This window comes from Mercenaria mercenaria, chromosome 5 (genome assembly GCF_021730395.1).
Source record: "Mercenaria mercenaria strain notata chromosome 5, MADL_Memer_1, whole genome shotgun sequence".
Taxonomy (NCBI): domain Eukaryota; kingdom Metazoa; phylum Mollusca; class Bivalvia; order Venerida; family Veneridae; genus Mercenaria; species Mercenaria mercenaria.
Window position 1 is genome coordinate 83,002,960 of NC_069365.1, and position 26,652 is coordinate 83,029,611.

The following is a 26,652-nucleotide window of genomic DNA, read 5'->3' on the forward strand; positions in this document are numbered from 1 at the left end:
TGAGAAATCTGAGGACAAAGCTGATGATGTTGACAATGATGATGACGATGATGATGATGATGCCATGTCATTTAATAAGGGCAGATAATCAACGAGTAAGAAACTAAGCCTCAGACAGGGGTGACAGACTCCCAGTAACACTGTGACTTTTTCCAGCAGCCTAAAACGATTGAATTGAAACTTTATAGCACTTAAAAATCACAATTCAAATTTTTTTTAACCTGTTCATCCAGAGAAGAAGCTGTTCGTCCAGTTCCTGTTTGAATATTGTATGGTCAGCATGATCCAGTGTGATGTTTTCCCCATCGTCGGCAATATCTTGTATCTTCTTCATCACCTCCTCCAGGAAGGTCGCGGGCAACTTTCCTCGCTTCACAATGGCGGTGACAACCCTGGCTGCCATACAGTAACGTCTAAACCATGCCCATTTGTGAGCCATTTCTGTACAGCATGGCAGGGAGTCGAGACCCAAATCACAGGCAAGTGCAACCAAAACCTGTATCATGAAATAACATTTTTCATTTTAAGGTGATACACATGCAATGACAAGTGACACATTTTTCATTTTAAGGTGATACACATGCAATGACAAGTGACACATTTAGCATTTTAAGGTGATACACATGCAATGACAAGTGACACATTTAGCATTTTAAGGTGATACACGTGCAATGACAAGTGACACATTTAACATTTTCTGTACGCTATTTCATCATTTCCAGTATTTGCAGAAAGTCATATTCACACTAAGCTACTTTACGTTCCAAAAATGCTAAATTACCTAACAAGAATATGTAATTAAATGGAAACAGTCTTGAATTCTGGAAGGTTCACCTAATTATGATGCTTAATGAGACAACAGATTGCAAATTTTTTTATGTCATATATTAAGGGGTACTGCTGCAAAATTGAGTTACGAAACCTGTAAAAATGATGTCAGACCATCACAGTGAACAGGAGTATGAAGTTTCAACCTATTTCATCTAGTTGTTACACCTGCTAAAATCTAAGACTTAGTATACTATAGTATAGAAGAAACTGAAAGTTCAATATTTCTCACAAATAAACTACATACCTTAAAGAAAGGGCTATGCATAAGATGTTTCCCACTGCGTACAATCGGGTCCTCGTACTCATACTGTCTCTGTAAAGCCTCCGGTAAACCTTTCACAAGTGATGACAGTGCTGTGCTTGTCAGCGGCTACAATACAACATAAAACATGTACAATTTTTATACATCTTTTATTTAAAAAGATTTAAAATCACTTCTCAAAACACAGCAAATATAACTGAAGGTTTAAATGATGAATCTTTCTTTCTACCGTTCGTTGTCCAAAATATACTTGCAAAAGTTAATTTCATACAAAACTATTATATAAAAATTTCAATGTAGAAATGTGTATTATGAAATTACATAGTTCTAGTAACAATAAGAGTACTCATAAAACAGAATGATCAAAACATTTAGTCGCCAGTACATACCACAGAGAAAGATCTAGACATATCCTGGTCAGCTGACTCTAGTGTAGGACTCAACAACAGTTCATTAACATTCAAGGTTTGTCCAAAGTTTACACTGATCAGTCGCCGTAGCTTCTGTAGTGCCCACATCCTCTGTGCAGCACCTGGCAGAAATAACAATACAGTACTCTACAGTAAACACATTTCTGAAGAAACAAGGAGCTGCGTTCAATAAACGCTTGATGCCCCCGGTGGCATCCTTGTCGATACGAAATAACCTAAGTCCAAAACGAGGTCAAGGTCAAACTGAGGTCAGGTGATGTTTGAAGATGAGGAATGGTCATAGGTTACATCTGTATTAGTATCAATTCATTCTTGTAAGCGGTATTAATGCTAGACGAAACGGTCCCATTTGGTTAACCAAGAGATGGCCCATATAAAGCAACCTAAGTCCAAAATGAGGTCAAGGTCAAAGTCAAACTGAGGTCAGGTGATGTCTGAAGATGAGGAATGTTCACAGGTTACATCTGCATTAGTATCAAGTCATTGTAGCAAGGGGTATTGATGCTAGACGAAACGGTCCCATTTGGTTAACCAAGAGATGGCCCATATAAAGCAACCTAAGTCCAAAATGAGGTCAAGGTCAAACTGAGGTCAGGTGATGTCTGAAGATGAGGAATGTTACATTATACTGTAGTGACAGCTCTTATTTAAACGTAAAAATCTCCAACGTTATCTGATACAAGTTGTATACATTTTTATAAATTTCATTCCTAAAGATTTTATATGCTGAAAACCTTTAAACCTGACAAAAGCTGTCTCAATTTTTCTTATAAATCTCAATACTAAGAAATAATTTCATTTGTTATTGTGTTGTTCATGGGCATTAATTTTCTTCATTGGGGCTACAACAGAGTGGTTGGGATATGAATTCATAGATATCAAATTTTCAAAATATGAAGGAAGAAAATGTTCCTTTTTTGTTGGATTTAATTTACCAGTTTGGCACAGCCAAAAAAATGTGGCCCCTAATATTAATGACATCACTGAAAGAAAATCAAAGTAAATGAATAAAATGATACGAGTCAGGACGTCCATAGGGAGCTAATACCTGGGCTACAAGACAAAATGCTTGCTAAATATTTATTTATTTTGTTGGGTTTAATGTCACACCGACACAATTATAGGTCATATGGTGACTTTCCAGCTTTAATGGTGGAGGAAGGCCCCAGGTGCCCCTCCAGGTATTATTTCATCATGAGCAGGCACCTGGGTAGAACCACCAACTTTTTGTAAGCCAGCTGGATGGTTTCCCCATATGAAGAATTCAATGCCCTGAGTGAGGCTCTAACCCACATCAATGAGGGGCTAGTGATTTTGAAGTCAGCGCCCTTAACCACTTGCCCACAAAGGCTCCCTGCTAAATAACAAGCTCTATAGGAACTGTAGAAGCTTTTCATATGTAACTAATGAACAAACTTACCAAGTGAACTGAGCTGGGCACAAGCTGCCAGTGATGCAGCCAATCTCGCAATGATGTTTCTATCCATGTTAACTTCAAGTTTGAAACCCAGCAGACACGTCACTAGGTCTATAGATGGTCTCGACAGTACAGTACGATCTGACAACATGTCCATGGGGGCGGCTGCTGGCATTATGGGATACACAGTGAAACACCAACCCCAACCATTGACTGAACCATCACTAGTAAACTTCCAACGTATTTCGTCACCTTGTATACGCAACTCAGACGACCAGTCTGTCCATTCACGACCTTAAATGACCAGCACATGAACACAACTGATAAATTTCACAAAAAGCTGCTTCCAAAATGTTTATTTTAGTTTGCTTTTCTTCAAAGTAAAACATTAAATAAGAAAAACTACAACATACCAATAACATCATTGCGATTCAAAAAGCCATTTAATATACCTTAGCTGTCACCTGTATTAAGCAGCCAATTTCCTAATTTAAGCAGTCAGCCATATTACTTCCCAGTGACGTTTTAGTTACTTTCCATTTCTATTAAGCATCTACCTGCCTTTAACAGCCACAAACTGTCACTTCCTTGGCTGGATGCTTAATACAGATTTGACTAAGTATTATTATTCTGATAGTATGTTTAACTTGGTAAAATCTCTCTTGGAAGGCTCTGATGATTAAAACATTGTTATTTTACTTAATACAACCTTTTACCTATAAAAACAAAATGCTATGACTAAATCATTTCACTATTTACCTAAAAACAAGATAGATTCTATACATGAACTTACCTGATCTAACAGTAAGGTTTCTCCCAGCACTGTCCATTATAGTGAGTGGGTCATGTCTTCTTTCAGTTGAACATCTTCGATCAAATTCTATTCTCAGTGCCTCCGCTCCTAGAAATATAACCTCCTACTTTCTTGACAATGAACATGCATCACTTAAAACAACTTCTGTTACATTTTGGCAACTCAACCATTTAGAAGAAACTTTTTTTGTTATTGTAATATGCACGCTCAACAAGAAGATATTCATGGATATAAGAATTGTAAACAACAGATACTAACAAGCCTGTTAAACATCTTTTGTTTCTAAACTACTTAAATAAACGACTTTATCTAAACTTACTGGCAACTGATACACTAGAATACGCTTCTGTATCAATGATTTCTACATATTTCTTGGTACATATAATTCCCAATTTAGTGCCGTTTTTCCATAGTATTTCAGATATGGCAAGCAGTTAACCCAACCACTTTTTTCCTGGATTCTGAATCAGTACTAACCTGTTCTCTACAAGTAACAGCCAACTCTCAATATGAATCAGGGGAGGAGAACGAATGATTACAGACACAATGCTTTTAATAAATTGTGAAGGAGAACATACACCTTGCACAGTGATCAAGCATATGACCCTACGATCAGTAGATCTGCGAACTCCCTATTGAGCTATGTGATTGGGCAATTCCCAATTTTGATTCTGTCCAAAACTGCTTAATCATAATGCAAGAAAATCCAAATATTGCTACAGTTATAAAGGCGTAGCCTGTTGTATCAGTGTCAAGTACCTCCTTCCTCAAAATGATCCTAACTGCCTATAGTAGATCTTTAACCCTTATCCTGCTGAATTTCTAAAATGAACTTGTCCATCTTTCAATTTGGACAGTACCATTAACTGTTAAAAGGTGTGCTTGCCAAAAAGATACCGACTGAACAGTGAACAGTGCAGATCATGATCAGACTGCATAGATGTGCAGGCTGATCATGATCTACACTGGTCGCAAAGGCAGACTCAATCGTGTCCAGCATGATAAGGTTTAAGTAACAATTACTTTATCACAACAGCAAATCCTATATTATCTTTCTTTAATGGTAGCATCAAATGCATCAGAAAAAATAGAATCTTGAGACTCTTGGAAATTGCTTCATACCTGGAATTTTAACATGTCCTGCCAATGAAGTATCATCAGTGTATGGGTGTGGACTCTCCTGGACTACGGGCTGAGCCAGAGATCGACCCGAGTCCCGGTCAGCGGCTACATCCTCCAGCTCTGTCACACAGAGTTCGAGCAACATTTCTGCCACCGCAGGGTTGGCTTTGGCCAGGCAAGTAAGGACCTCGGACAGTGTCTCCTTTCCTCTGTTGCCTACGCGAGTCGCTACTGATAACTTCAGCAGGTCAACCAACACTCTAGAATCATCTGCACTCAGTTTACTTGTAAACTCATCCAGACCTGAAAATGGTATCAGTTCAAATATTAATAATGTGACTGAACAAACCTGGTATCTCAAACTAATTTTGACCAAATGAAAACCTTAGCCAAAAGATGTAAGTTTAGTTACAATTTCAGATTGGTCATTTCAGAGCACCATAATGACAAGGTGTCTTTTATAGCTTTGGCACCATGTTAAAAAGTTGAAACTGAATTAAACACAGGTAAAGGGAGAAAACAAAAGCTTTCAATAGAGAGGAGAAAGAGCTAAAGTTAAATAATTGTGCCTTTTTATGGTTAAAACCTATATTCTATATCAAAAATAGGACGTGGAGATAGCATATAAACTATAGTATTTCATAGTATAAAATATATTGAACTTTCATGGTGACTACCTTTTTTCATTAGTATCTTCAATTTTGGAAAAATGGATTATTCTGGCACATTTACTAACAGCACTAAAGGGTTTAATAAATTCTATTATGTCTACCTGACATGATAACTTGTGGTTCTTGTGATTCCATCGTACTGGTGACCTCATCTGGTGAGGTGAATGTCTCTGCCATGATACTCGTAACCTTGGAAACCTTGGATGCCAAGGAATGCATGCTGGGAAATGCATGGTGTTCTTCTAAAGTTGTTGTCTGAAATGACAAAGAAACAAATTTAACCTTTACCCTGCTCAATTTCTATAATGGATTGCTCCATCATTCAATTTGGGCAGTACTACTTGTTTATCAAAGGGGTGTTCTCTGGAAATTCACTGACTTAAAAGCGAACAGTGCAGACCATGATCACAGATGTGCAGGATGATCTTGGTCTGCACTGGTCGCAAAGGCAGTATCACTTGCCGCCAGCAGGGTAAAGGTTAAAGGTTTATTCAAAAAGGTATTGACTGAATCATAATGATGATAATTTGATTTTCCTACATTATAGCAGAAAGACTGCAAAATGGTCCAATTGTCCAAGATTTTGAGTGATCCAGATATAGAAAATATAACAACAAAAACAAGAGCTGTCCGTAAGACAGCCAAGCTCGACTACTCGAAATATTGTCACAGAAGCAGGAAATTATTACCCAAAATGTTGAAAAGAGTTTTAAGTTTGAAAGGGGACATAATTTGACCAAAATACATATCAGAGTTATGGGACTTGATGCTATCAACTAATTTTATAACTCCGAAGAAACATATTAAGTTTCAATTCAATATCTGCATTAGTTTTGGGGATAGTAACTTGCATGTAAAACTTTAACCAGAATTTTCTAAGTCCAAAAGGGGGCATAATTTGCTCAAAATACATGTTAAGAGTTATGAAACTTGATCCAATGAGGTTGGTAATTGACATAGAAGAAGAATAAATAAGTTTCAAAGCTATATGCCTTTTGGTAATAGCTGTATGTACTTGCATGCAAAACTTTAACCAGGATTTTCTAAGTCCAAAAGGGGGCATAATTTACCAAAATACATGTCAGAGTTATGGGAATTGGTGCTATCAACTAGTTTTATAACCCCGAAGACACATGTGAAGTTTCAATTTAATATCTGTAGTAGTTTTGGAGATAGTTACTTGCATGTAAAACTTTAACCAGGGTTTTCTAAGTCCAAAAGGGGGCATAATTTGGCCAAAATACATGTCAGAGTTATGGGACTTGACCCAGTGAGGTAGGTAATTGATCTAGAAAAAGAAAAAATAAGTTTCAAATCTATATGCCTTTTAGTAATAGCTGTATGTACTTGCAGGCAAAACTTTAACCAGAATTTTCTAAGTCCAAAAGGGGGCATAATTTGGCCAAAATAAAGGTCAGAGTTATGGGACTTGGTGCTATCAACTAGTTTTATAACCCCGAAGACACATGTGAAGTTTCAATTCAATATCTGCATTAGTTTTGGAGATAGTAACTTGCATGTAAAACTTTAACCAGAATTTTCTAAGTCCAAAAGGGGGCATAATTTGGCCAAAACACATGTCAGAGTTATGGGACTTGACCCAGTGAGGTAGGTAATTGATCTAGAAAAAGAAAAAATAAGTTTTAAATCTATATGCCTTTTAGTAATAGCTGTATGTACTTGCACGCAAAACTTTAACCAGAATTTTCTAAGTCCAAAAGGGGGCATAATTTGGCCAAAATGAAGGTCAGAGTTATGGGACTTGGTGCTATCAACTAGTTTTATAACTCTGAAGACACATGTGAAGTTTCAATTCAATATCTGCATTAGTTTTGGAGATAGTAACTTGCATGTAAAACTTTAACCAGAATTTTCTAAGTCTAAAAGGGGGCATAATTTGCTCAAAATACATGTTAGAGTTATGGAACTTGACCCAGTGAGGTTGGTAATTGACCTAGAAAAAGAATAAATAAGTTTCAAAGCTATATGCCTTTAAATGATAGCTGTATGTACTTGCATGCAAAAACTTAACCAAGGTGTGACGCCGACGCCAGGGTGAGTAGAATAGCTAGACTATTCTTCGAATAGTCGAGCTAAAAACTTAGGAACATACGAATTGCTTGTTAGACCTGCTCTTTGAAACATCAATGACTGAACGAGCAATGTTTGTCTGTATATTACAACACAGGATATCATACACAGCATAAGAGTAGACAGTATTTTCTACATCATTACTGAACAGTTTGCCAAAGTATATGGTTCTTACAAATCTGTTTAATAACACTGGCATATCTATGAACACCTACACACTCCGGTCTAACACACAGTCAATAATAAGTTTTCACTCATGCTAAATTGAAACCTCCCAAAACTTCAGTATCCTATGACAGTAATGAGACTTTTCTCCGTAAAAGAGTAATAAAATGCTTACCTCTTGTGTGGAGTCCACTAATGATACACCAATATCATTATGATCTATGACAGACACCAGGTCCGCTTGCTGGGAGGTGGAAGCTACCATACTGGAGTCCATACTGGGGGTGGGAGTCATACTCCTGGGCGTGGCTGTAGCATGGGAGAGAGAAGTCACCATTGGGTTCGGTGCTGGCACAGCCTGTGCCTCCTTCAGTAGTGCACTAACTACAACATCCCTAGCAAAACAAACCAATGAGTGTAAAACAGGTCAAACAATTTATATAATAAAGAACATTCCTTTTCTTGGTCTTAAAGTTATAGACACAATGTAGGCCACAATCTATGTCAACTTCCCAGCTTTGAATAATGGAGGACAGCCACAAGTGCCCCTCCAGACATTTCAGGCACCTTATATTAGCAAACTAGTTGCTTTCCTCACATGAAAGGTTCTACATCCCAAGCGGGGTTTCAAACATACAGCAGTTAGGGGCGTATGATTCAAAGTCATCTACCTTGACCACGTGACAGAGGCAGCCTCTAAAATTTCCTTCTTTTATTTGAGAAAACTGCACAGAAAAGAAATACCATGGTGAATTGATGTACAACGCGTTTACATGAAATATACTGGGCCCCATCATATATGAGGAAAGTGTCTTTTCTACAGTACGCAGGAAACCCATCTCCCCATGATGAAAATTGCGAATTACTCTAGTTAGATCTGTCTGCCATACAATTAATTTCAGCTCACATAGAAGGGGAGTAAGCATATGCCTGAAGCAGTCTCAGCCATTCATCCAAATTGTTAGAGGCAGCCAAGAAAATGCTTCTTTAAAAGCAACAAGTACTGGTATTTCTAGAACAGCAATAAGCAATCTTTTAAATAGCACTCAGAGTTAATTACAAACAAAACAAATTTGTAAATCACCCTTGTAGATAAAACTGTCACATCATGTATTTTATTCCTACCTGGCATATATAATCTGTAAAGCTGTAAGAACGTTGGTGAGTGCCTGTTGCTTGGCAACATCTGATTCCTGTGAGAGTATGACCTTGGCAAGAGATGGCCGAGAAGATTTGGTGTGTGAGGACTGTGACAGGTTTGGTGAATGATCCTCGTTGTTTCCCTCCAGTATACCTGAAAATTGATTTTTATCTGATATATTTCAAGCTGCTTTTTTTTTTTTAATGCAATAACTCACAATAGAAGGAAATTCCTGCTTAAACAAGAGCTGTCAGTGGACAGCGCGCTCGACTATTCTCAGTGCTTGATAGTATAATATAAGCAATGAGTAAAACAAGCATATTCTAAGTCAAAAAAGGGGCCAGTATTCAGTCAAAATGCTTGATAGAGTTGCCTCCTCCTTTTTACAGACTGGGGTCATGATGGTGAACAAGTATGCAAAATATGAAAGCAATATCTCAATGGACTTCGAAAATATTTGGGGTGGTACGCAAACTTCAACATTTGTGTGAAGCTCACGCTCACACTAACGCTCATGCCCACACTGGGGCGAGTAGGATAGCTCACCTATTCTTTGAATAGTCGAGCTAAAAATGATTTTTTTAAAATCCCTGTCCCTGCCTTTAGTTTTATGTTACTGGATATGGTGAGCATTCTATATCTGTGAAATCACTTATTATACATTGTATTTTGTGGTTTCTATCAAAATGGCTATTTCACAGGGATATTAATTCATGATTTCCAACTTTTTAAACCTTTAGCCTGCTGGCCACAAGTAATTATGTCTTTATGACCAGTGCAGACCAAGATCAGCCTGAAAGATCATGGTCTTCAATTGTTCGCTATTCAGATAGATCAGTCCATTTAAGAAATATAACAGGAAAAAGAAATCCACAACAAGAGTGCAAGAATGTCACAATATACGCCCGTCACAGCAAATTTCTTTACTCTAGCACCTGTATTTGCAAATGGAATTTTAATTTTGTGGTTGTTTAGTAATAACTAAGTGTTTTGTTTTTCTAAGTCCACAAAAAAACTCCTTACCAGGTAGAGATACCTTAAAATACACCTAAAATTGGAAAGTAACATCTATGTTGTACCACAGAAAAGTGGTCTTGGTTTTTCCCTACGGTCAATTATAAAAAAGTTACAATATAAGTTATTTATAGTAACAACTAAGGGAAGTTAATCTTAAAAAAAAAAAAAAAAAAAAAAAAAAAAATCAAAAAAAAAATTGTAAGTCCACACAAAAATCTTTACCAGGTAGAGACTGGTCAAAATACACCTCAAAATTGGATGTAGCATGCATGTTGTACTACAGAAAAGTGGTCTCGATTTTTCCCTACGACTAGTAATGAAAAAGTTACAATATAAGCTATTTATAGTAACACCAAAGGGAAGTAATTCTAAAGAAGGGAACTGCGCATGACACTTCGTCTCATGATGGTGTATAATTGTGTCAAGTTACATCAAAATCCCTCCATGCATGAAGAAGAAATGCTTCGGACAAAGTCATTCTTGTATCTGACCTTTGGCCTCTAAGTGTGACCTTGACCTTAGACCTAGAGACCTGGTTCTTGCGCATGACACTACGTCTTGTGGTGGTGAACATTTGTGCCAAGTTATATCAAAATCCCTCTATGCATGAAGAAGAAATGCTCCGGACAAGGTTTTCATTCTTGTATCCTTTGACCTCTAAGTGTGACCTTGAACTTAGACCTAGAGACCTGGTTCTTGCGCATGACACTCCGCCTCATGGTGGTGAACATTTGTGCCAAGTTATATCAAAATCCCTCTATGCATGAAGAAGAAATGCTCCGGACAAAGTTTTCATTCTTGTATCCTTTGACCTCTAAGTGTGACCTTGACCTTAGACCTAGGGACCTGGTTCTTGCACATGACACTCCTTCTCATGATGATGAACAATTGTGCCAACTTTCATCAAAATCCCTCTATGCATGAAGAAGATATGCTCCGGACAAAGTCATTCTTGAATTTGACCTTTGACCTCCAAGTGTGACCTTGACCTTAGACCTAGGGACCTGGTTCTTGCGCATGACACTCCGTCTCATGATGGTGAACAACTGTGCCAAGTTTCATCAAAATCCCTTCATGCATGTAGAAGATATGCTCCGGACAAGGTCTGTGGACGCCGCCCGCCGCCCGCCCGCCCGCCAGGGGCGTTCCCATAATACGTCCCGTTTTTCAAACGGGCGTATAAAAATCAGTCCCCGAAGCAAACTAATGATTTCACATTATACTGAACTAATTTAATAAATCTCAATGCAATGCACGTTTTACTTAAATTGGTTTTAATAAACAAGAGAACCGTGATGGTTGTAGATCCCTCAGCTGAGTTTCTCAGCTTATTAGTTAGTAACGATTTTGGTAGTCATTCAAGAAACCCGTTTGCAAAATTACTTTGAAATCTGGCTTGCATAGTAAGAGGAAATATGTCTGGAGATTTCCAGGGAAACAACCACACCCACCAGCGGCCATATTGTTTGAAGAAAATGGAAAACAAATGGACGCTGGCTGATTAGTGATACTATTAGGACATTCACTGTAACACAGTCTACTCACGACATTTCGTTAATATAAAACATTTGTTAAATAGACCAACATAAAACACTAATATTGTGACTCCCATATTTCTTTTAAATTAAGTTACGACAAAGCTGCATTCAACCTTTCTTACCTAAATTGGTTGCTCCTAGAGGATCTCTGGAAGTTGAGAACAGGACTGGTTCATGTGTCATAGGGGTGGACAGGTCTGTTGTGGCCCATGCTACACTATGGGAAGACCCGCAAGCCACCTTGGTGATTTTGTATCCCTCCAAACCATGGACAAGAGCTGGTTTCCTGTTCACAGTAGTAGTGCTGTTACCCTGCTGTCCATGGTCATTGTCACCCCAAGCATAAACCTAGAAGGTAAAAGAAAGAGAAATGAAGGGGAAAATTAGCACTTTTACTGTATGTCAATTTCATGAAAGGTTTCTAACTCAGTGCCTGACCTTATCAGCACAGCAGAAATGCTTGGCATGACATACGGAATGTTGGTGATCCAAACTTCAACTTGTTGCACATTTTTTAGTGATATCACACACCTGGTAATACTACCACCTGATCTACCAATACCTCTAAGATTTCTTTGATGGCCCTATATCACTTCCCTGATCGTGCTCTCACACAAAATAGCCTAGTATCTAGTTTGGCCTAGATTTCATACATACTATTTTATTTAAATTTTTTTATTATTCCAGATTTATATTTATTTTGACCATGTTTCATGTAAAGCAGGTAGATCCTTAACCAAGTTTTGAAGGAATAATACCTAGCGACATTATATAAATACCATATGGCAGCGTGTGTGACATTGATATTGTCAACCCGAGGGCAGAATGTCACCCGAGGCGAAAGCCGAGTGGTGACATTCTGTTCCGAGGGTTGACAATATCAATGTCACACACGCTGCCATATGGTATTCATTTTATTATACCGAACAAAACTAAACACATAAAAAGTTTTTAAAATGTTTTTGATTCATTTAATTCAACAGTTTCATCTTTAGCGCGGTAATCAGTTGTGTACACATTGAATAGCGACGTCATTATAATATGACATTGTTTACAAGGGAGGCAATCATATGGCTAAAAAAACTGAAGCAGTTATTTGCCCTTATATGACATTCAAAATATCAGCGCGGTCACATGACCTGACAGTCACTTTCGCTCGGTCACGTGTCAAAAAGGTTGAAAATGTTTCTAATAGTCAAAATATCTCCTTTTCGAGTAATGGGATTTTAACATTGTAGACAAAAGTGAGGTATAATAAAGTGTTTTAACCTCAGGTAACCCACTTTTTAACTTGACCTAGATTTCATACTAACATTCTGACGAAGATCTATGATGATCAAGTTGAAAAATGACCTCAGTCTAAAGTGCTAACAAAGATTTTCTACCATTTGGTCTAATGACCTACATTTTTTTACTCAATATAAATTTGTCCTAGATATTAAAAAGACAAATAGTACAACTAAGTCTAATAAAGATCAGGCAGAAAAATGAGGCCTTTAAGGTGTTAACAATGTCTTTTCTAAGATATGACCAAGTGACTTAATTCAAGTCCTTAGGTAACCAAGTTTTGACCTCGATTTCAAAGACACAAACATTCTGACTGAGTTTTATGAAGATAAGGTAGTAAGTGTGGCCTCTAAAATATGAACAATGTTTTCTAGGATTTGACCTAATAATCTAGTTTAAGACTTCAAGTAAAAGGTAAAGGTAAAGTAAAGGTAAAGTTTCTTGTTTAACGTGGGTAGTCTACGAAAGTCCCCACCTGGAATGGATGGAACAACTTATTTCCAGCCGAGCCCACAGCAGGCGTCATATTTACCTCCCCAGCATCCAGTCTAGGCCGATACTGCTGGAAACAGTACCAATTTAAGCAAATCACCCAGCACTGAACACTAGTCGAGATATTAGCTGCGACCAGGAATCGAACCCGGACCGCTGGCGTTGTAGTCCAACCTGCTAACCACTGCACCACTGACTCCCGTAACCTTGTTTTGACCTTGGCTTAGGTTATTATAGAGACAAACATTCCGACAAAGATTAATATGATGATAAAGTAGAAAATAAGGCCTCTATAGTGTTAACTAGGTCTTTCCATGATTTGACCTAATGACCTAGTTTCTGACCTCCTGCAATCTAGTTTTGAACTCGACCTACATTTCACAGAGACAAACATTATGAAAAAAGTTTTATTAACCCTTAGCCTGCTGCAGGCGAATTTAACAGCCTTTGCAAACAGCTTGGAACCAGATCAGACGCCGATTAAATCGGCGTCTGATCAGGTTCCAAGCTGTTTGCTAGTCTGACAATATTTCTTCCAATTTTGGAGCAAACTGAATGAACTTAACAATCTTAGCAGACGACAGTTCCAGCAGACGACAATTTATCTAGCATGCTAAAGGTTAATAAAAAGATTGAATAGAAAATGTGGCCTCCAGAGTGTTAACAACATTTTTCTATGATTAGACCTAATGACCTAGTTTCTGACTTCAGGTAATCCAGTTTTGTACCTAACCTAGATTTCATACAGACTTACATTCTGACAAAGCTTTAAGAAGATCAACAGAAAATGTGGCCTCTAGAGTGTTAACACGTTTTTGCTATGATTTGAACTAGTGACATCGTTTCTGACTTGAGGTAATACAGTTTTTTTACTTGTCCTAGACTTCATTATAAAAACTTTCAAAATGATAATGTAGAAAATGTGTGTTAACAAGGTTTTCCTAATAACTGACCAAGTGACCTAGTTTTTAACCCTAGATGACCCAAAACGAACTCTTCTGAGACTTTACTGAGAGTAATATTCTGTTCAAATTTATAACTGAGATTGGGCAAAAACTGTGAGCTTCTAGAGTGCGCCTTAGAGTGTTAACAGTTAAATTTTTGATGATGCAAAACAATAATGGACACAGAATGATCAGGTGAGCTCAAATCAGATGGTACCTGAAAATTAAAAGAGCTATGGAAATTGCCTTCTGTCGAAAACTTGTTACCAGAGTACCTCAATTTTATAATGATTTAGCTTGCATACTAGTGTTTTTATGCTGAAATCCTACAATTTGGTCCTAGTTGGAAAAGTGAAGGGAGTGAAAAATAACTCTTCTAGGAATATCCAGTTATCTAGAGTATATGCATGGATCTGAATGTGAACTGAAGCAGTGTTTCAATTCATCAGAAAATATCACCTAATAATCAATACAGTTGAATACCCAAAAAAACCTATTCAAATTCTTGAATACTTTTTTATCTATACATGATATAGTCATATAAATGCTCCTATGTTCTTTTTTGGCACTTTGGTTTAAAAAAGTAAGAAACAATCTGATTATTGAAATATCAGTAGTTATCAGTAGATCAGCTGATAGAACCTTTTTCTTCTTTTTTTTTTGCTATTAAGGCAGTTCTGCATGTTTGGATCAATTTTCTTTCTACTTTGCAGAATTTGATTAAACCCTTATTTTTCAAATCTTTAGAATATACTTAAAAAATCTGGCAAATAAAAAAGATTTGTTTGCCTGGTTTTTTTGCTAGACTGATTTGAATAATTTGGACCTCACACTATAATAGTTTTCATAACTATGGGAGTCTATGGGAAAATCATAAAATCAATGACATTTTGGCAATAGATATTTTTCTACAATGTAGATTTAAATGGAACTTTTCAGTTTTAAATAATCATATTGTCTATATGGTGAAATAAAATGTATAGGTTCATGTGCTTATTTTTGAATCATTTGCCCATGATTAAAGAGATCAGCACATTTCAAGCTAATTCTAGGACATTATTTGTAATTATATGACACATCAAACCTTCTAATATTACATATGAGCCGCGCCATGAGAAAACCAACATAGTGGCTTTGCGACCAGCATGGATCCAAACCAGCCTGCGCATCCGCGCAGTCTGGTCAGGATCCATCCTGTTCGCTAACAGTTTCTCTAATTGCAATAAACTTTGAATGCGAACAGTTTCTCTAGTTGCAATAGACTTTGAAGCGAACAGCATGGATCCTGACCAGACTGTGCGGATGCGCAGGCTGGTCTGGATCCATGCTGGTCGCAAAGCAACTATGTTGGTTTTCTCATGGTGTGGCTCATTTTATCTTTAGAAAGCTAGTAATGTTGACATATTCTCAAGGGCTGATATTAATTCATAATTTAATTCTTGTTTCCGTATGCCGAGTCCAGGCATTATCCTATGTTTTCCGGATAAATGACCTTATGCCATTCCGGTTTATATTAAACATGCAGAACCACCTTAAGAGCAACAAAGAATCACAGTGAACTTCCCTGTAAAGATTACAGGCATATTCATTAAACGGTAATATCATAGAAAAATATGTACAGTTTGCATTGTCACAAAAAGGATAGCCGCTATTGTTACATTGTACATTGTCTGTACACTCCTGTTATGTGTAGATATAATCACCTTATTATCAGGTAGGAAAACTTGGCCCAAAAGACCAGTACAAAGCCTTCTATATAATTATGCTAAATATTTGTTTACAGAACATTTAAAAACAATGCAATACTTGTAAGTTTACATGGTTCAATTGACACTATCGACCAGTCTTCAAGGAATTTTAGCACACTGTTAATTTTTAGAAACATCAACAATCAGGATGTACTGCTTTATAAGAAGAAAACAAAGTGCATTTTCATAGAATTTTGCTATAGAGTACGGAAAAGTATTTTTTTCTTACTTAAAGAATTGTTAAAAAGTGGTAAATTAAAACTAAAAAGTGGTAATTTAAAGTGTAAATGTGTCAGATGGAATTGATTAATATATGTAAATTTTTCTTTACTGTGGCATTAATCAATGCGCATATGATGTGTCCCAACAGTGAAATGACTAAATATAAACCATGCCATTTTATGTTCGAGAAAACTTCTACGCAACACACCAATACGTTTCATTATTTGTTAGATGACAAAACAAATGAATGTTTCATGGATGTGAACAGAATTCAAGACGATGCTACAATCAAATTTCCAAATGTTAAAGCTTCATCTGTTTTGATACTTTATTTCGCATGCAAAAATGCAACTATCCACTTTAAAAGTAGACAAAATATAGAAATTAACCTCACTGAAAGAATTCAGTTGGCATTTCAGTTTTCCAAGTGTCATTTACAACTGGATGAATTGCTGCACTTTGAACATTTTGGGGATATATCCTCTTTTACGCATGATGAATTTTCAGATATAACTGTATCTGACCAAGGCGGTTCAATCATAAGGAATCTAAAAATTTTATCAAGTTCTCTAAACTGTATGGCTTCTAATTCCAGCAAATTTTTCTGGGAGACCTGTGCTGAAAACTTTGACAGCTTATATCGACTTAAATTAACAGGATGCCAGAACTATCGTTTAAACGAATATACGCTGAAAAATAAGTTTCCTAATGTGCATGTTTTAATTTTGACATCAATACACGTGCTTACAGAGATAAGGTTTCCATGGACTAATCAAACAATTAGCAGCCTAAATGAAACCAACAAAGAGTTTTATGAACGCTTTGCAGCACTGACATTTGGCAACTGCCATGTCTTTATACAATCAATAACAGTCTCAAACACGGACCTCACATCACATGATTCATTTGTACTGGCTGGACACATTGAATCAATAACTATAACCAAAGCAAACTTGAAGAAACTAAAAAGAAATTTTCTCTGGAATGTTACAGATCTTACAGACTTGGACCTTTCTAAAAACCATTTAAAAGAACTCGATCCAAAGCTTTTTTTGCATAAAATCAACATGTCAGAACTTGTACTGAAAGACAATGAACTAGATTGGCTGGACCCAAACATATTTCATTCTTTAGTTAATTTAACAGTTTTAGACTTATCAAACAATAATCTCGACCGGATTGATACACATCTTCTGGCAAGTATGAAAAAACTTAATGAACTACATCTTGAAAACAATCGTTTGGAGGTATTACCTAGAAATTTCTTGAAAAATCAAGTAAATTCAATTCAAAAGGTATACCTACAAGAAAATCCCCTGACAACTATTCCTGCATATCCAATCATAGGGGAGAATCTAGAAATTTTAGATATGCACAATACCAATATAAACACACAAAGTCTTTACAATTTATATAGCAGTAACATCACTAATAACCTGTACGTTGAAAGCACACTCAATGTTAATCGGTACTTGCAGCATAAACAAACCCTAGATTTTTCCTTTTGCCAGATAACGTCACTCATAACAAACTTTCTAGACACTCCTTTCCAATATTCAAATGTATTTAAACTGTTTCGAAAATTTTATATAAAAGGGGAAGGCAATCCTATAAATTGTACATGTACATCAGTATTATACATCTATCAAACAGGGATATCAAATTTAGACTGGAAATGTATGTATCCATTACAGTTTAAAGGTCAATCAATTTTAAGCCTGAAACAGGAAGATCTCTTATGTCCCCTCAATGATACGACTGACTGTCCCAAACAATGTTCCTGTTATGAAAGACACAACCAAAGTACTGCTGTTGTTGACTGCAGCAATGTCAACATGACAGTCCTGCCTGAAAAGCTACCAGAAGCCCCAAACCTTGAGCTAAAGTTCAGAAATTCCAGCCTTGCTAGTATATCAACCAGAAAATACTTTAAAAATGTAACCATCCTTGACATTTCATACAACACTATTAAACTGATAGAGCCGGCAACTCTCCAGGATTTCCCCCAAAGTATGGACAGTCTGTTACTGAATAACAATCATTTATCTGCTTTGCCTATTCAGTTGAAAAGTTACAATATTTCGAAGATATTCCTCAGAAAAAATCCATTTGTTTGCAACTGTCATACCAGATGGATGAAAACCTGGCTTCTCGCTAGGACTACTCAGGTTACTGACTGGAGTACAGTAAAATGTACCTACAATAAATCAAAAGACCAGCAGCTCATAGTGGTTCCAGATTCTGTGTTTGTGTGTCAGCACATTAATCATGATTTCCATGTGGCCGAACATGTCATTTTTCCATCTTTAATAATTGGCTGTACACTTTTCGTTCTTGTTTCTATATCTCTACTTCTATACTTTCAAAGATTTACAGTTAAGGTCTTGATGTATATTTACTTCGGAATTCATCCATTTGACAAACATAACGAGAAAATTTTTGAATTAGATGCATACATCATTTACTCTGAGCGAAGACATGAATTTATCAATAATACTGTAGTTCAGTTCCTGAAAGCAAATGGTTTCAATGCAGTGCGAATGTATGAAGACTTTATTATCGGATTGTCAAAATTAGAAAACATGGAAGTAATGATGAAAAAGTCTAAAAGAATTATATTTGTAATGTCAGACGATCTTCTCCAAAATGAACTTCTCGAAAATGCTTGGAATATTGCCTACAAGTATGCTGTAAAGGGCGCCATGAATTCACTAATTCTTGTTACAAGTAAAGACTACTGTACTCGCTGCACAAATGAAAACATTAAACAGTACGTAAAAAGTGGGCGGTTCATATATGAACATTCAAGATTGCTCCAGCAGAGCATTCTCTATCTGATGCCTGAAGAAAAAACTAACTTGAGAAGAACTGAAAATGGTGCTGTCACTGGAATTGACAATTGTTTACTCAGTGCTGAACAAGGAAATGATGAGAATATACTTTTGAATGCAGTAGCACTTACAGAAGATGAAAATGAAAATGTTCATAATGAAAATATGACACTGGATACAGAAAACATAAAAGAAACTGAAGATAAAATTGTCTGTTTGACTTACGATGACAACCATGATGAAGTACATAAATATGTTCAAGAAATTTTAATACCATTTCTTGGAAAAAATGGCTACAAAGTACGAATATTTGATGAGGCTCATGGTTTTGCACCTGGAACTGATGTACGAGATTCTATAGAGGCAGCACTGAAAAACTCTCAGCATTACATTTTCATCCTCTCACAAACCATCTTACATCCTGGTCAAGATGTGAAATATTATATGTTACAAGAAGCCATTTCATTTTCCAAAATTTGTGGAAACAATTACTTGCTCTTAATTATGTTTGGTGACATTGTTGCAGCAAGAAGCACGGAGCTTAAAAGATACATAGAAACACAGGTAACATGTAGCTTTGAAAATAAGCAGTTACAAGAGCTCTTAATGAAGTCACTAGCTCATATCAAGCCAACCAAAAACAATGATGCTGCTAGCGAGTCTGACATGATGTTGCATGATTTCTCATGACCCTTTGTTTTATGCTGGGTTTAAGAGTCACATGAACACAATTTAGGACAAATAGTGACTTTTTCAGTTTCTGACGGTGGAGGAAGACCCCAGGTGCTCCTTCGGGCACTATTTCTGGCGCAAGTCCACACATGGGTAGAGTCATGAACACTCTATTAGATAGCTGGGCCACTTCATGACATGTTTTAAAAATCTGACCCAGTTAGTAAAAAGTCAGTAATTGCTGTATTTAAGTTGCAATTAATTATCTTTGTCAAAGTAATCTTGTGTAATCAGCAACAATATTCAAACCATGTGATCAATCATTTATATTCTGTACCATGTAAAACAAAAGCCTACTGTTTCTTGTATTTTTATAATTTCAAGACAAGGTAGGTATCTTAAATCCAGCTCTCTACAAAAAACTGAGAATTTCTAAGACAAAAACATTGTGTAGAGGCTCATTGTTGTGTATCATATGTTATATGTTTCAGTTAACCTCATGCTTCTGCATGAACTGCATGAAATTATAGACCTATATCAATATTGCCTGTCCTCTCTAAGATATTTGAAAAACATGTATCAGATCACTTGAAAGTATTTTTAGAAACTCATAAATTGATCTTTACACCATCTCTTAGACTAACATCTTAACGCTTTGATTAATAAGACAACTGTCATGTTGAAACATGGAGCTATTTGATTCAAGCTTTAGTATCACTAGTCTTGTCTTCATGTCAAAGTCAATTAACTGGATTAGGTCATACCTTTCCAATAGAACACAGATAGTCAGTGTTTCAGGTACCCTTTCGGAACCTGAAGAGGTTCTGTCAGGGGTACCGCAAGGATCAGTTTTAGGGCCTCTGTTGTATACAATTCTACCACAGATATGTTTGCAGACAATAACAGCCTCAGGATACTCTGTTCCTGAATTATGCCAAAACCTTCAAGCTGACCTTGACAATGTAAACAGATGGTGCAAACAAAACACGATGATTTTAAATGCACAAAAAACTAAAGCGATGTATATATCCTCTAGAAGCACAGACTCAACTAGCAATTCAGATCTATATTTAGAAAACCAAGCCATAGAATTTTCTAAAACTGAAAAATTGTTAGATGTTTACATGGATGTAATCTAAACTGGAAGACTCAAGTTGAAAAAGTACTTAAAACATGTAACTCTCAATTATATTTACTGCTGAGAATCAAACAGTATCTTGAAATTCACACAAGAAAGTTATTCTATAATGCCTATATTTTACCACATTTGGACTATTGTACAATTTGGGGCAACTGCAACAATGAGTTGACCACAAATCTAATCAAATTTCAAAAATGGGCAGCAAGAATAATTCTAGATAAAAGCTATTATACGCCATCTGATGCTTTATTTAGCGAAATTAAAATGGATGAAATTTTTAGATTTATTTATAAGGTTAATGTGCAAGACCACAATATTTTACGGTATATGAGACATTTCACTTAATGTGAGGAAGACCCCAGGTGTCCCTCCGTGCATACTTTCATCACGAGCGGGCACCTGGGTAGAACCACCGACCTTCCGTAAGCCAGCTGGATGGCTTCCTCACGTGAAGAATTCTACGCCCCAAATGAGGTTTCGAACCCACATCGATGAGGGGCAAATGGTTTGAAGTCAACGACTCTAACCACTCGGCCACGGAGGCCCCTTAAAATGGATGAAATTTGACGAGAGTCTTCAATACAAACAGGCAAAAGTGATGTTCATATCCATCAATGATGACTCATTTCCTGAGTATATGAAAGATAAATTTCAAAATATTAATCAAAGGCATCATCGTAACTTGAGATCTGTAAATAACTCATTCCAAAACCGAAGAAAGAACTCTTTCGTAAATCATTGGTGTACTCAGGTCCCAAACTATGGAATGATATTCCACTTAATATACGAAAGTCTGAAACACTTAAGGAATTCCAAGTTTCATATGTTGAGTGAAAATTCTCTTCTCATGTGTGAATGTATATAATGCATTGGATTCAGTAAATGTATATAATGCAATTATAATCTACATGTTCATTTCCAACAAAAATATATTTTGCTTTGTGTTAAACTTGCTATTAATTATCTGAGTATGACAGTCTTTAAACATGTTAACAATGCCACATTTCTTATTCAGTTTGTACAGTACTTTTGTGTATGTACCATTCTTGTTTGTTTTGTATTGTAACTTTGTGTAATGCTCTGTTGTTTATATGTATATATGTTGAGGCCCACATGGAAGACTGGGAAACCAAATGTGTAGCCTCGTTAAATAAAGTCTTTATTTACTTACTTACTTACTGGATCAGCAAGTTTCATATACAGTCAAACTTCGTCCGCTCTAACTTGGATAATTCGAACACAGCCCTTCTCTCGAACTCGTAACATGCCGCCAAAATTCTTGTATAATGTATATCATTCAATGGCTCAACTACTGTTAACTTGAACAAATTTTGCCGATCCCGTCAAATTCAAACAAACTAAGTTTGGCTGTCTACTGTGAAATTATTACATGTTTTGGGGACGACTAGTTTTGTGGATTACATGGTATAGGCAATCTATGAAATTAAATCCGATCGACCAAGCAAAATTCCTTTTCACTTTATGGTCGTGAATTCATACCCCACAAAATAGCCATTTTGGCCAAAACCACAAAACTGTGTGCCACGATAAAATGATTTCACACTATTAAATTCATGTTGGATGTAAGACAAGCGTTAATACGTTGATGTCGAATCTTAATTTATTACTCTCTTAAAGTTGCTCAATCAGTTTTACTACGGATATGTTCATAATTTTTGTAGTTAACCTGCTCTTCTAGTTTACACTTCTTGGATTGAAAATTATATGGAAATTTAGAGCCAATTTTAGGAATTTTGGACATTATTTTTACTGCCCAATAAATTAAAACTTTTGAGTTTTATGTTAAATTTTATTTGCTTCAGAATATACTGAAATTTATATGAATAAATTAGCTGACAAATATTGACACATATTTTTAAAGCAAAGGAAATAGCAGAATCTGTGTAATCATTTTAACTGTAGAAGTTTATATTGTGAATGCACATTAAAGACCCACTACAGAATAACTGTATTCTTTTGTGTTTCCATTATGGTATTTGTACATGTCTTTGATCTGCATATAAATAAAGAGAAAATACAAGTATGTAATTACAAACTGACAGTGGCATATATTAGGCCAAGACAATGTGTTTAATGTCTGAACATTTTCTTGGGTTAAGGTAGTATTATGCACATTCCTGTATTTAGTCGAGTTTAGACCATTATTGTAAGATACATAATATGATTTTGTATTATAAAACAGATTTATTTGGTTTGCACTATCCAAAAGATTAAAATAATTTTGATTGTCATAGGCTCAATATATATGTTCATTAGAAGCTTTTCATAAATGGTTCTTGAATAAAGAAACAGAAATGAGTTATGTCCTTTATTTGTAACACCATTTAAGTTTGTTCCATCTATTTAAGTTGCAAAATTTTGTGTGGTTTTATTCTATTCATACTTTGCAACAAGAGCTGTCACTAATGGTGACAAATGCCCCCCACAGCACCTTGACCTTTGACCTGGTGACCTTGACCTTTGACCCCAAAGTCAGTAGGGGTCGTGTACTCAATAAGTACTATTAGCATGTGAAGTTTGAAGGTCCTGGTAGCAGTGGTTCGCGAGTAAAGTGCCTTGACCTTTGACCTCGTGACCTTGACCTTTGACAAGAGCTGTCACTAATGGTGACAAATGCCCCCACAGCACCTTGACCTTTGACCTGGTGACCTTGACCTTTGACCCCAAAGTCAGTAGGGGTTGTGTACTCAATAAGTACTATTAGCATGTGAAGTTTGAAGGTCCTGGTAGCAGTGGTTCGCGAGTAAAGTGCCTTGACCTTTGATCTCGTGACCTTGACCTTTGACAAGAGCTGTCACTAATGGTGAAAAATGCCCCCCACCGCACCTTGACCTTTGACCCCAAAGTCAGTAGGGGTCGTGTACTCAATAAGTACTATCAGCATGTGAAGTTTGAAGGTCCTGGGTGCAGTGGTTCGCGAGTAAAGTGCCTTCATGCAAAAAGTTAACATTGGCCTCTGTGACCTTGACCTTTGACCTGGTGACCCCAAAGTCAGTAGGGGGTCGTGTACTCAATAAGTACTATCAGCATGTGAAGTTTAAAGATCCTCGGTGCAGTGGTTCGCGAGTAAAGTGCCTTCATGCAAAAAGTTAACACTGGCCCCTGTGACCTTGACCTTTGACTTGGTGATCCCAAAGTCAGTAGGGGTCTAGTACTCAATAGGTACTATCAGCATGTGAAGTTTGAAGGTCCTGGGTGCAGTGGTTCCCAAGTAAAGTGCATGCAAAATGTTAACATTGTGACTAACGAACTAACGAACGAACGGACGGACAGTTGAAAACTAGTATGCCTCCCTTCAGGGGCATAAAAAGTTTAAAGATGCTGGTTATACTGAACATGTCTATAATTATGCCAGACCAAAGGATATGCAGGGGCAGATGTATTTTCAGAACAATACTTAGTACTTTTAACTTTGAAATGCTAACATTTCTGTTTTTTTTGCTCTGTCAATGTTAAATTAGCAAAGTAATATAGGCCCTGGCTTATAACAGCATTAAGCTACACCTTATATATACAGTCAAATCTGTAATAAGCAGACAGCCAAAGGTGTGCTTAACCTTTAGCCTGCTGGTGGCAAGTTATTCTGCCTTTTGCCACCAGTGCAGACCAACGTGCAGGCTGATTATGGTCTGCACAGTTCAGCATTCAGTCAGTAAATTTTCAGTAAACACCCATTCAAATAATAAATGGTATTGCCCAAATAGAATGATGGACCAGTCCATTTTACAAATTTAGCATGGTATAAGCTTCAGGCAGGTTTAGCTGTATACCTAATTTTTAAATTACCTCTGGAGAGAATTATTGTCTGAAAGATTGAAGTTTATGATTCCAATATCATTAAATATACCCATTTCACAGTGGATAAAAGAATAACATGAAGGAAGTTTAGTTTTATGGTCTTAGACGTAAATGATTCATATAAAAAGAATGTTTAAAAGACCTCCTGGTAGTCAAGTAGATTATAGATTTTTGGCGAAGTATCAACAAAATGTAAAATTATTTGAATTCAGTCTAAAGGTGTGTATTACAACAACTATAATCAACAGATACTAATGACAAAACTTTAATTAAATTTGTTTGTTTTGCTGGGTCACACTGACACAATTATTAGTCGTATGGCAACTTTTCAGCTTTTGATGGTTGAAGAAGACCCCAGGTGCCTCTCCAGGCATTATTTCAGGAATGGGTGAATACTTGGGAATAAGCCCCTTATTTTCATAAAGCCTGCTGGTTGACTTTCTCATACGAAAGAATTCTACGCAACAAGTGAGGTTGCTAATCTATAGCAGTGAGAGACAAGTCAGTGACCTCTCTGCTATTAATAAGGGGTCATGTCTTACTTTTGTCAAGGAAGTTACAATATCATGCACAATATACTGATATAACTTAATCTTAAAACTTTGAAGTTTTACACACCCAATTTTCACTCTAAATGAAAGAATCAGAATCACCTTTTGCAAACGTTTTATGATCAAGTTTTGATAAATTCCAACAATGAGTTCAAGAGCAAACCTTTTTTTGGGGTGAAAGTTCAAAAGAAGTTTGTTTGTTTTGGGTTTAACGCCGTTTTACAACAGTATTTCAGTTATGTAACGGCGGGCAGTTAACCTAACCAGTGTTCCTGGATTCTGAACCAGTACAAACCTGTTCTCCGCAAGTAACTGCCAACTTCCCCACATGAATCAGAGGTGGAGGACTAATGATTTCAGACACAATGTCGTTTATCAAATAGTCACGGAGAACACACGCCCCGCCCCAGGATCGAACTCGCGACCCCGCGATCCGTAGACCGACGCTCTACCTACTGAGCTAAGCGGGCGTACCAACAAAAGAAGTAATGCAATACACCATATCTAGTCTAACAGCTTTCTCTTCACCTTAAACTTAAGTAAACAGAAAACACATACCTGTCCAGTTTCTGTGACAGCTAGGCAATGTAGGGCACCAACAGCTACATGGACAATCTTCTTCCCTACCAGACCTTCAACAAGGGTGGGCTTCCTTACATGGGCATCTGTGCCGTGACCTAGTCGAAAATAGTCTCCCTTGCCCCTGAAATATGGAAAATCCAACTATCTAACATTTGTTTTACTAGTCATAAAACTGGAAAAATGCTTTTAGCTAAAGAGCACATTTCCCATCACATCCACACAACCCCTAACCACAGTTACTGCTTTTTAAGCTAGAGACCAATCTCGAAATCCGAGCATCTGATTGGCTGATGATGAGCTCTTGAAACTGACCAATGGAAATACTGAATGGTGAGACTGGTCCCAAGTTTAACTTTGCCACAAGAGTAGGAAAAATAGTAACTTTACTTATTTAATACATCAAAGGCCCATAACACTGCAAACGCTCTGAATTGACAAAACCAATAGGCATTCCACCAAGATACCGGGAGATACAACTATTATTGCGAAAATTACTGAAGACATAAGAATGAGGATTCTAACCAGGTCCAAACTTGTCCAGACTTTGTTCTTGCCAGTGAGAACTGAGCTCCACACTCAATCTGGGTTACACCCAGGCCCCTCAACCTGTCAATCTCCTTTGGAATGTTACATCCCTCACTGCCTCCTCGGCCAAGCTTTCCGAAATCCCCATCTCCCCATGAGTACACCAGACCCTCGTCTGTGAGGGCCAAGGTCTGTGCATCTCTACTACCACAGGCAATCTGTATAACTCTCTGTCCTGCCAACTCCTTCACCTATCATACAGAACCAATACATAGAAAATATACAAAAACAAACAAAGTTCTCTATTGTCAACCTACAGATTTTAACAAAACATGCAG

The 26,652-nt window shown here is 36.8% G+C and overlaps 1 protein-coding gene across 1 annotated transcript in view; it reads right to left on the minus strand.

The window, feature by feature from the left end:
• LOC123558580 (E3 ubiquitin-protein ligase HERC2-like) overlaps positions 1–26,652 on the minus strand; it is a 197,919-nt gene that overhangs the window by 15,591 nt on the left and 155,676 nt on the right. Inside the window, exons 52-63 of the mRNA XM_053544141.1 lie at positions 26,312–26,565; positions 25,766–25,910; positions 11,623–11,848; positions 8,930–9,098; positions 7,980–8,199; positions 5,650–5,803; positions 4,878–5,180; positions 3,735–3,842; positions 2,945–3,235; positions 1,483–1,625; positions 1,076–1,201; positions 222–496 (exon numbers count right to left, since the gene is read on the minus strand). Of these exons, the coding sequence (XP_053400116.1) occupies positions 222–496; positions 1,076–1,201; positions 1,483–1,625; positions 2,945–3,235; positions 3,735–3,842; positions 4,878–5,180; positions 5,650–5,803; positions 7,980–8,199; positions 8,930–9,098; positions 11,623–11,848; positions 25,766–25,910; positions 26,312–26,565 (2,414 nt within the window). The remainder of the gene's footprint in view (positions 1–221; positions 497–1,075; positions 1,202–1,482; positions 1,626–2,944; positions 3,236–3,734; positions 3,843–4,877; positions 5,181–5,649; positions 5,804–7,979; positions 8,200–8,929; positions 9,099–11,622; positions 11,849–25,765; positions 25,911–26,311; positions 26,566–26,652) is intronic.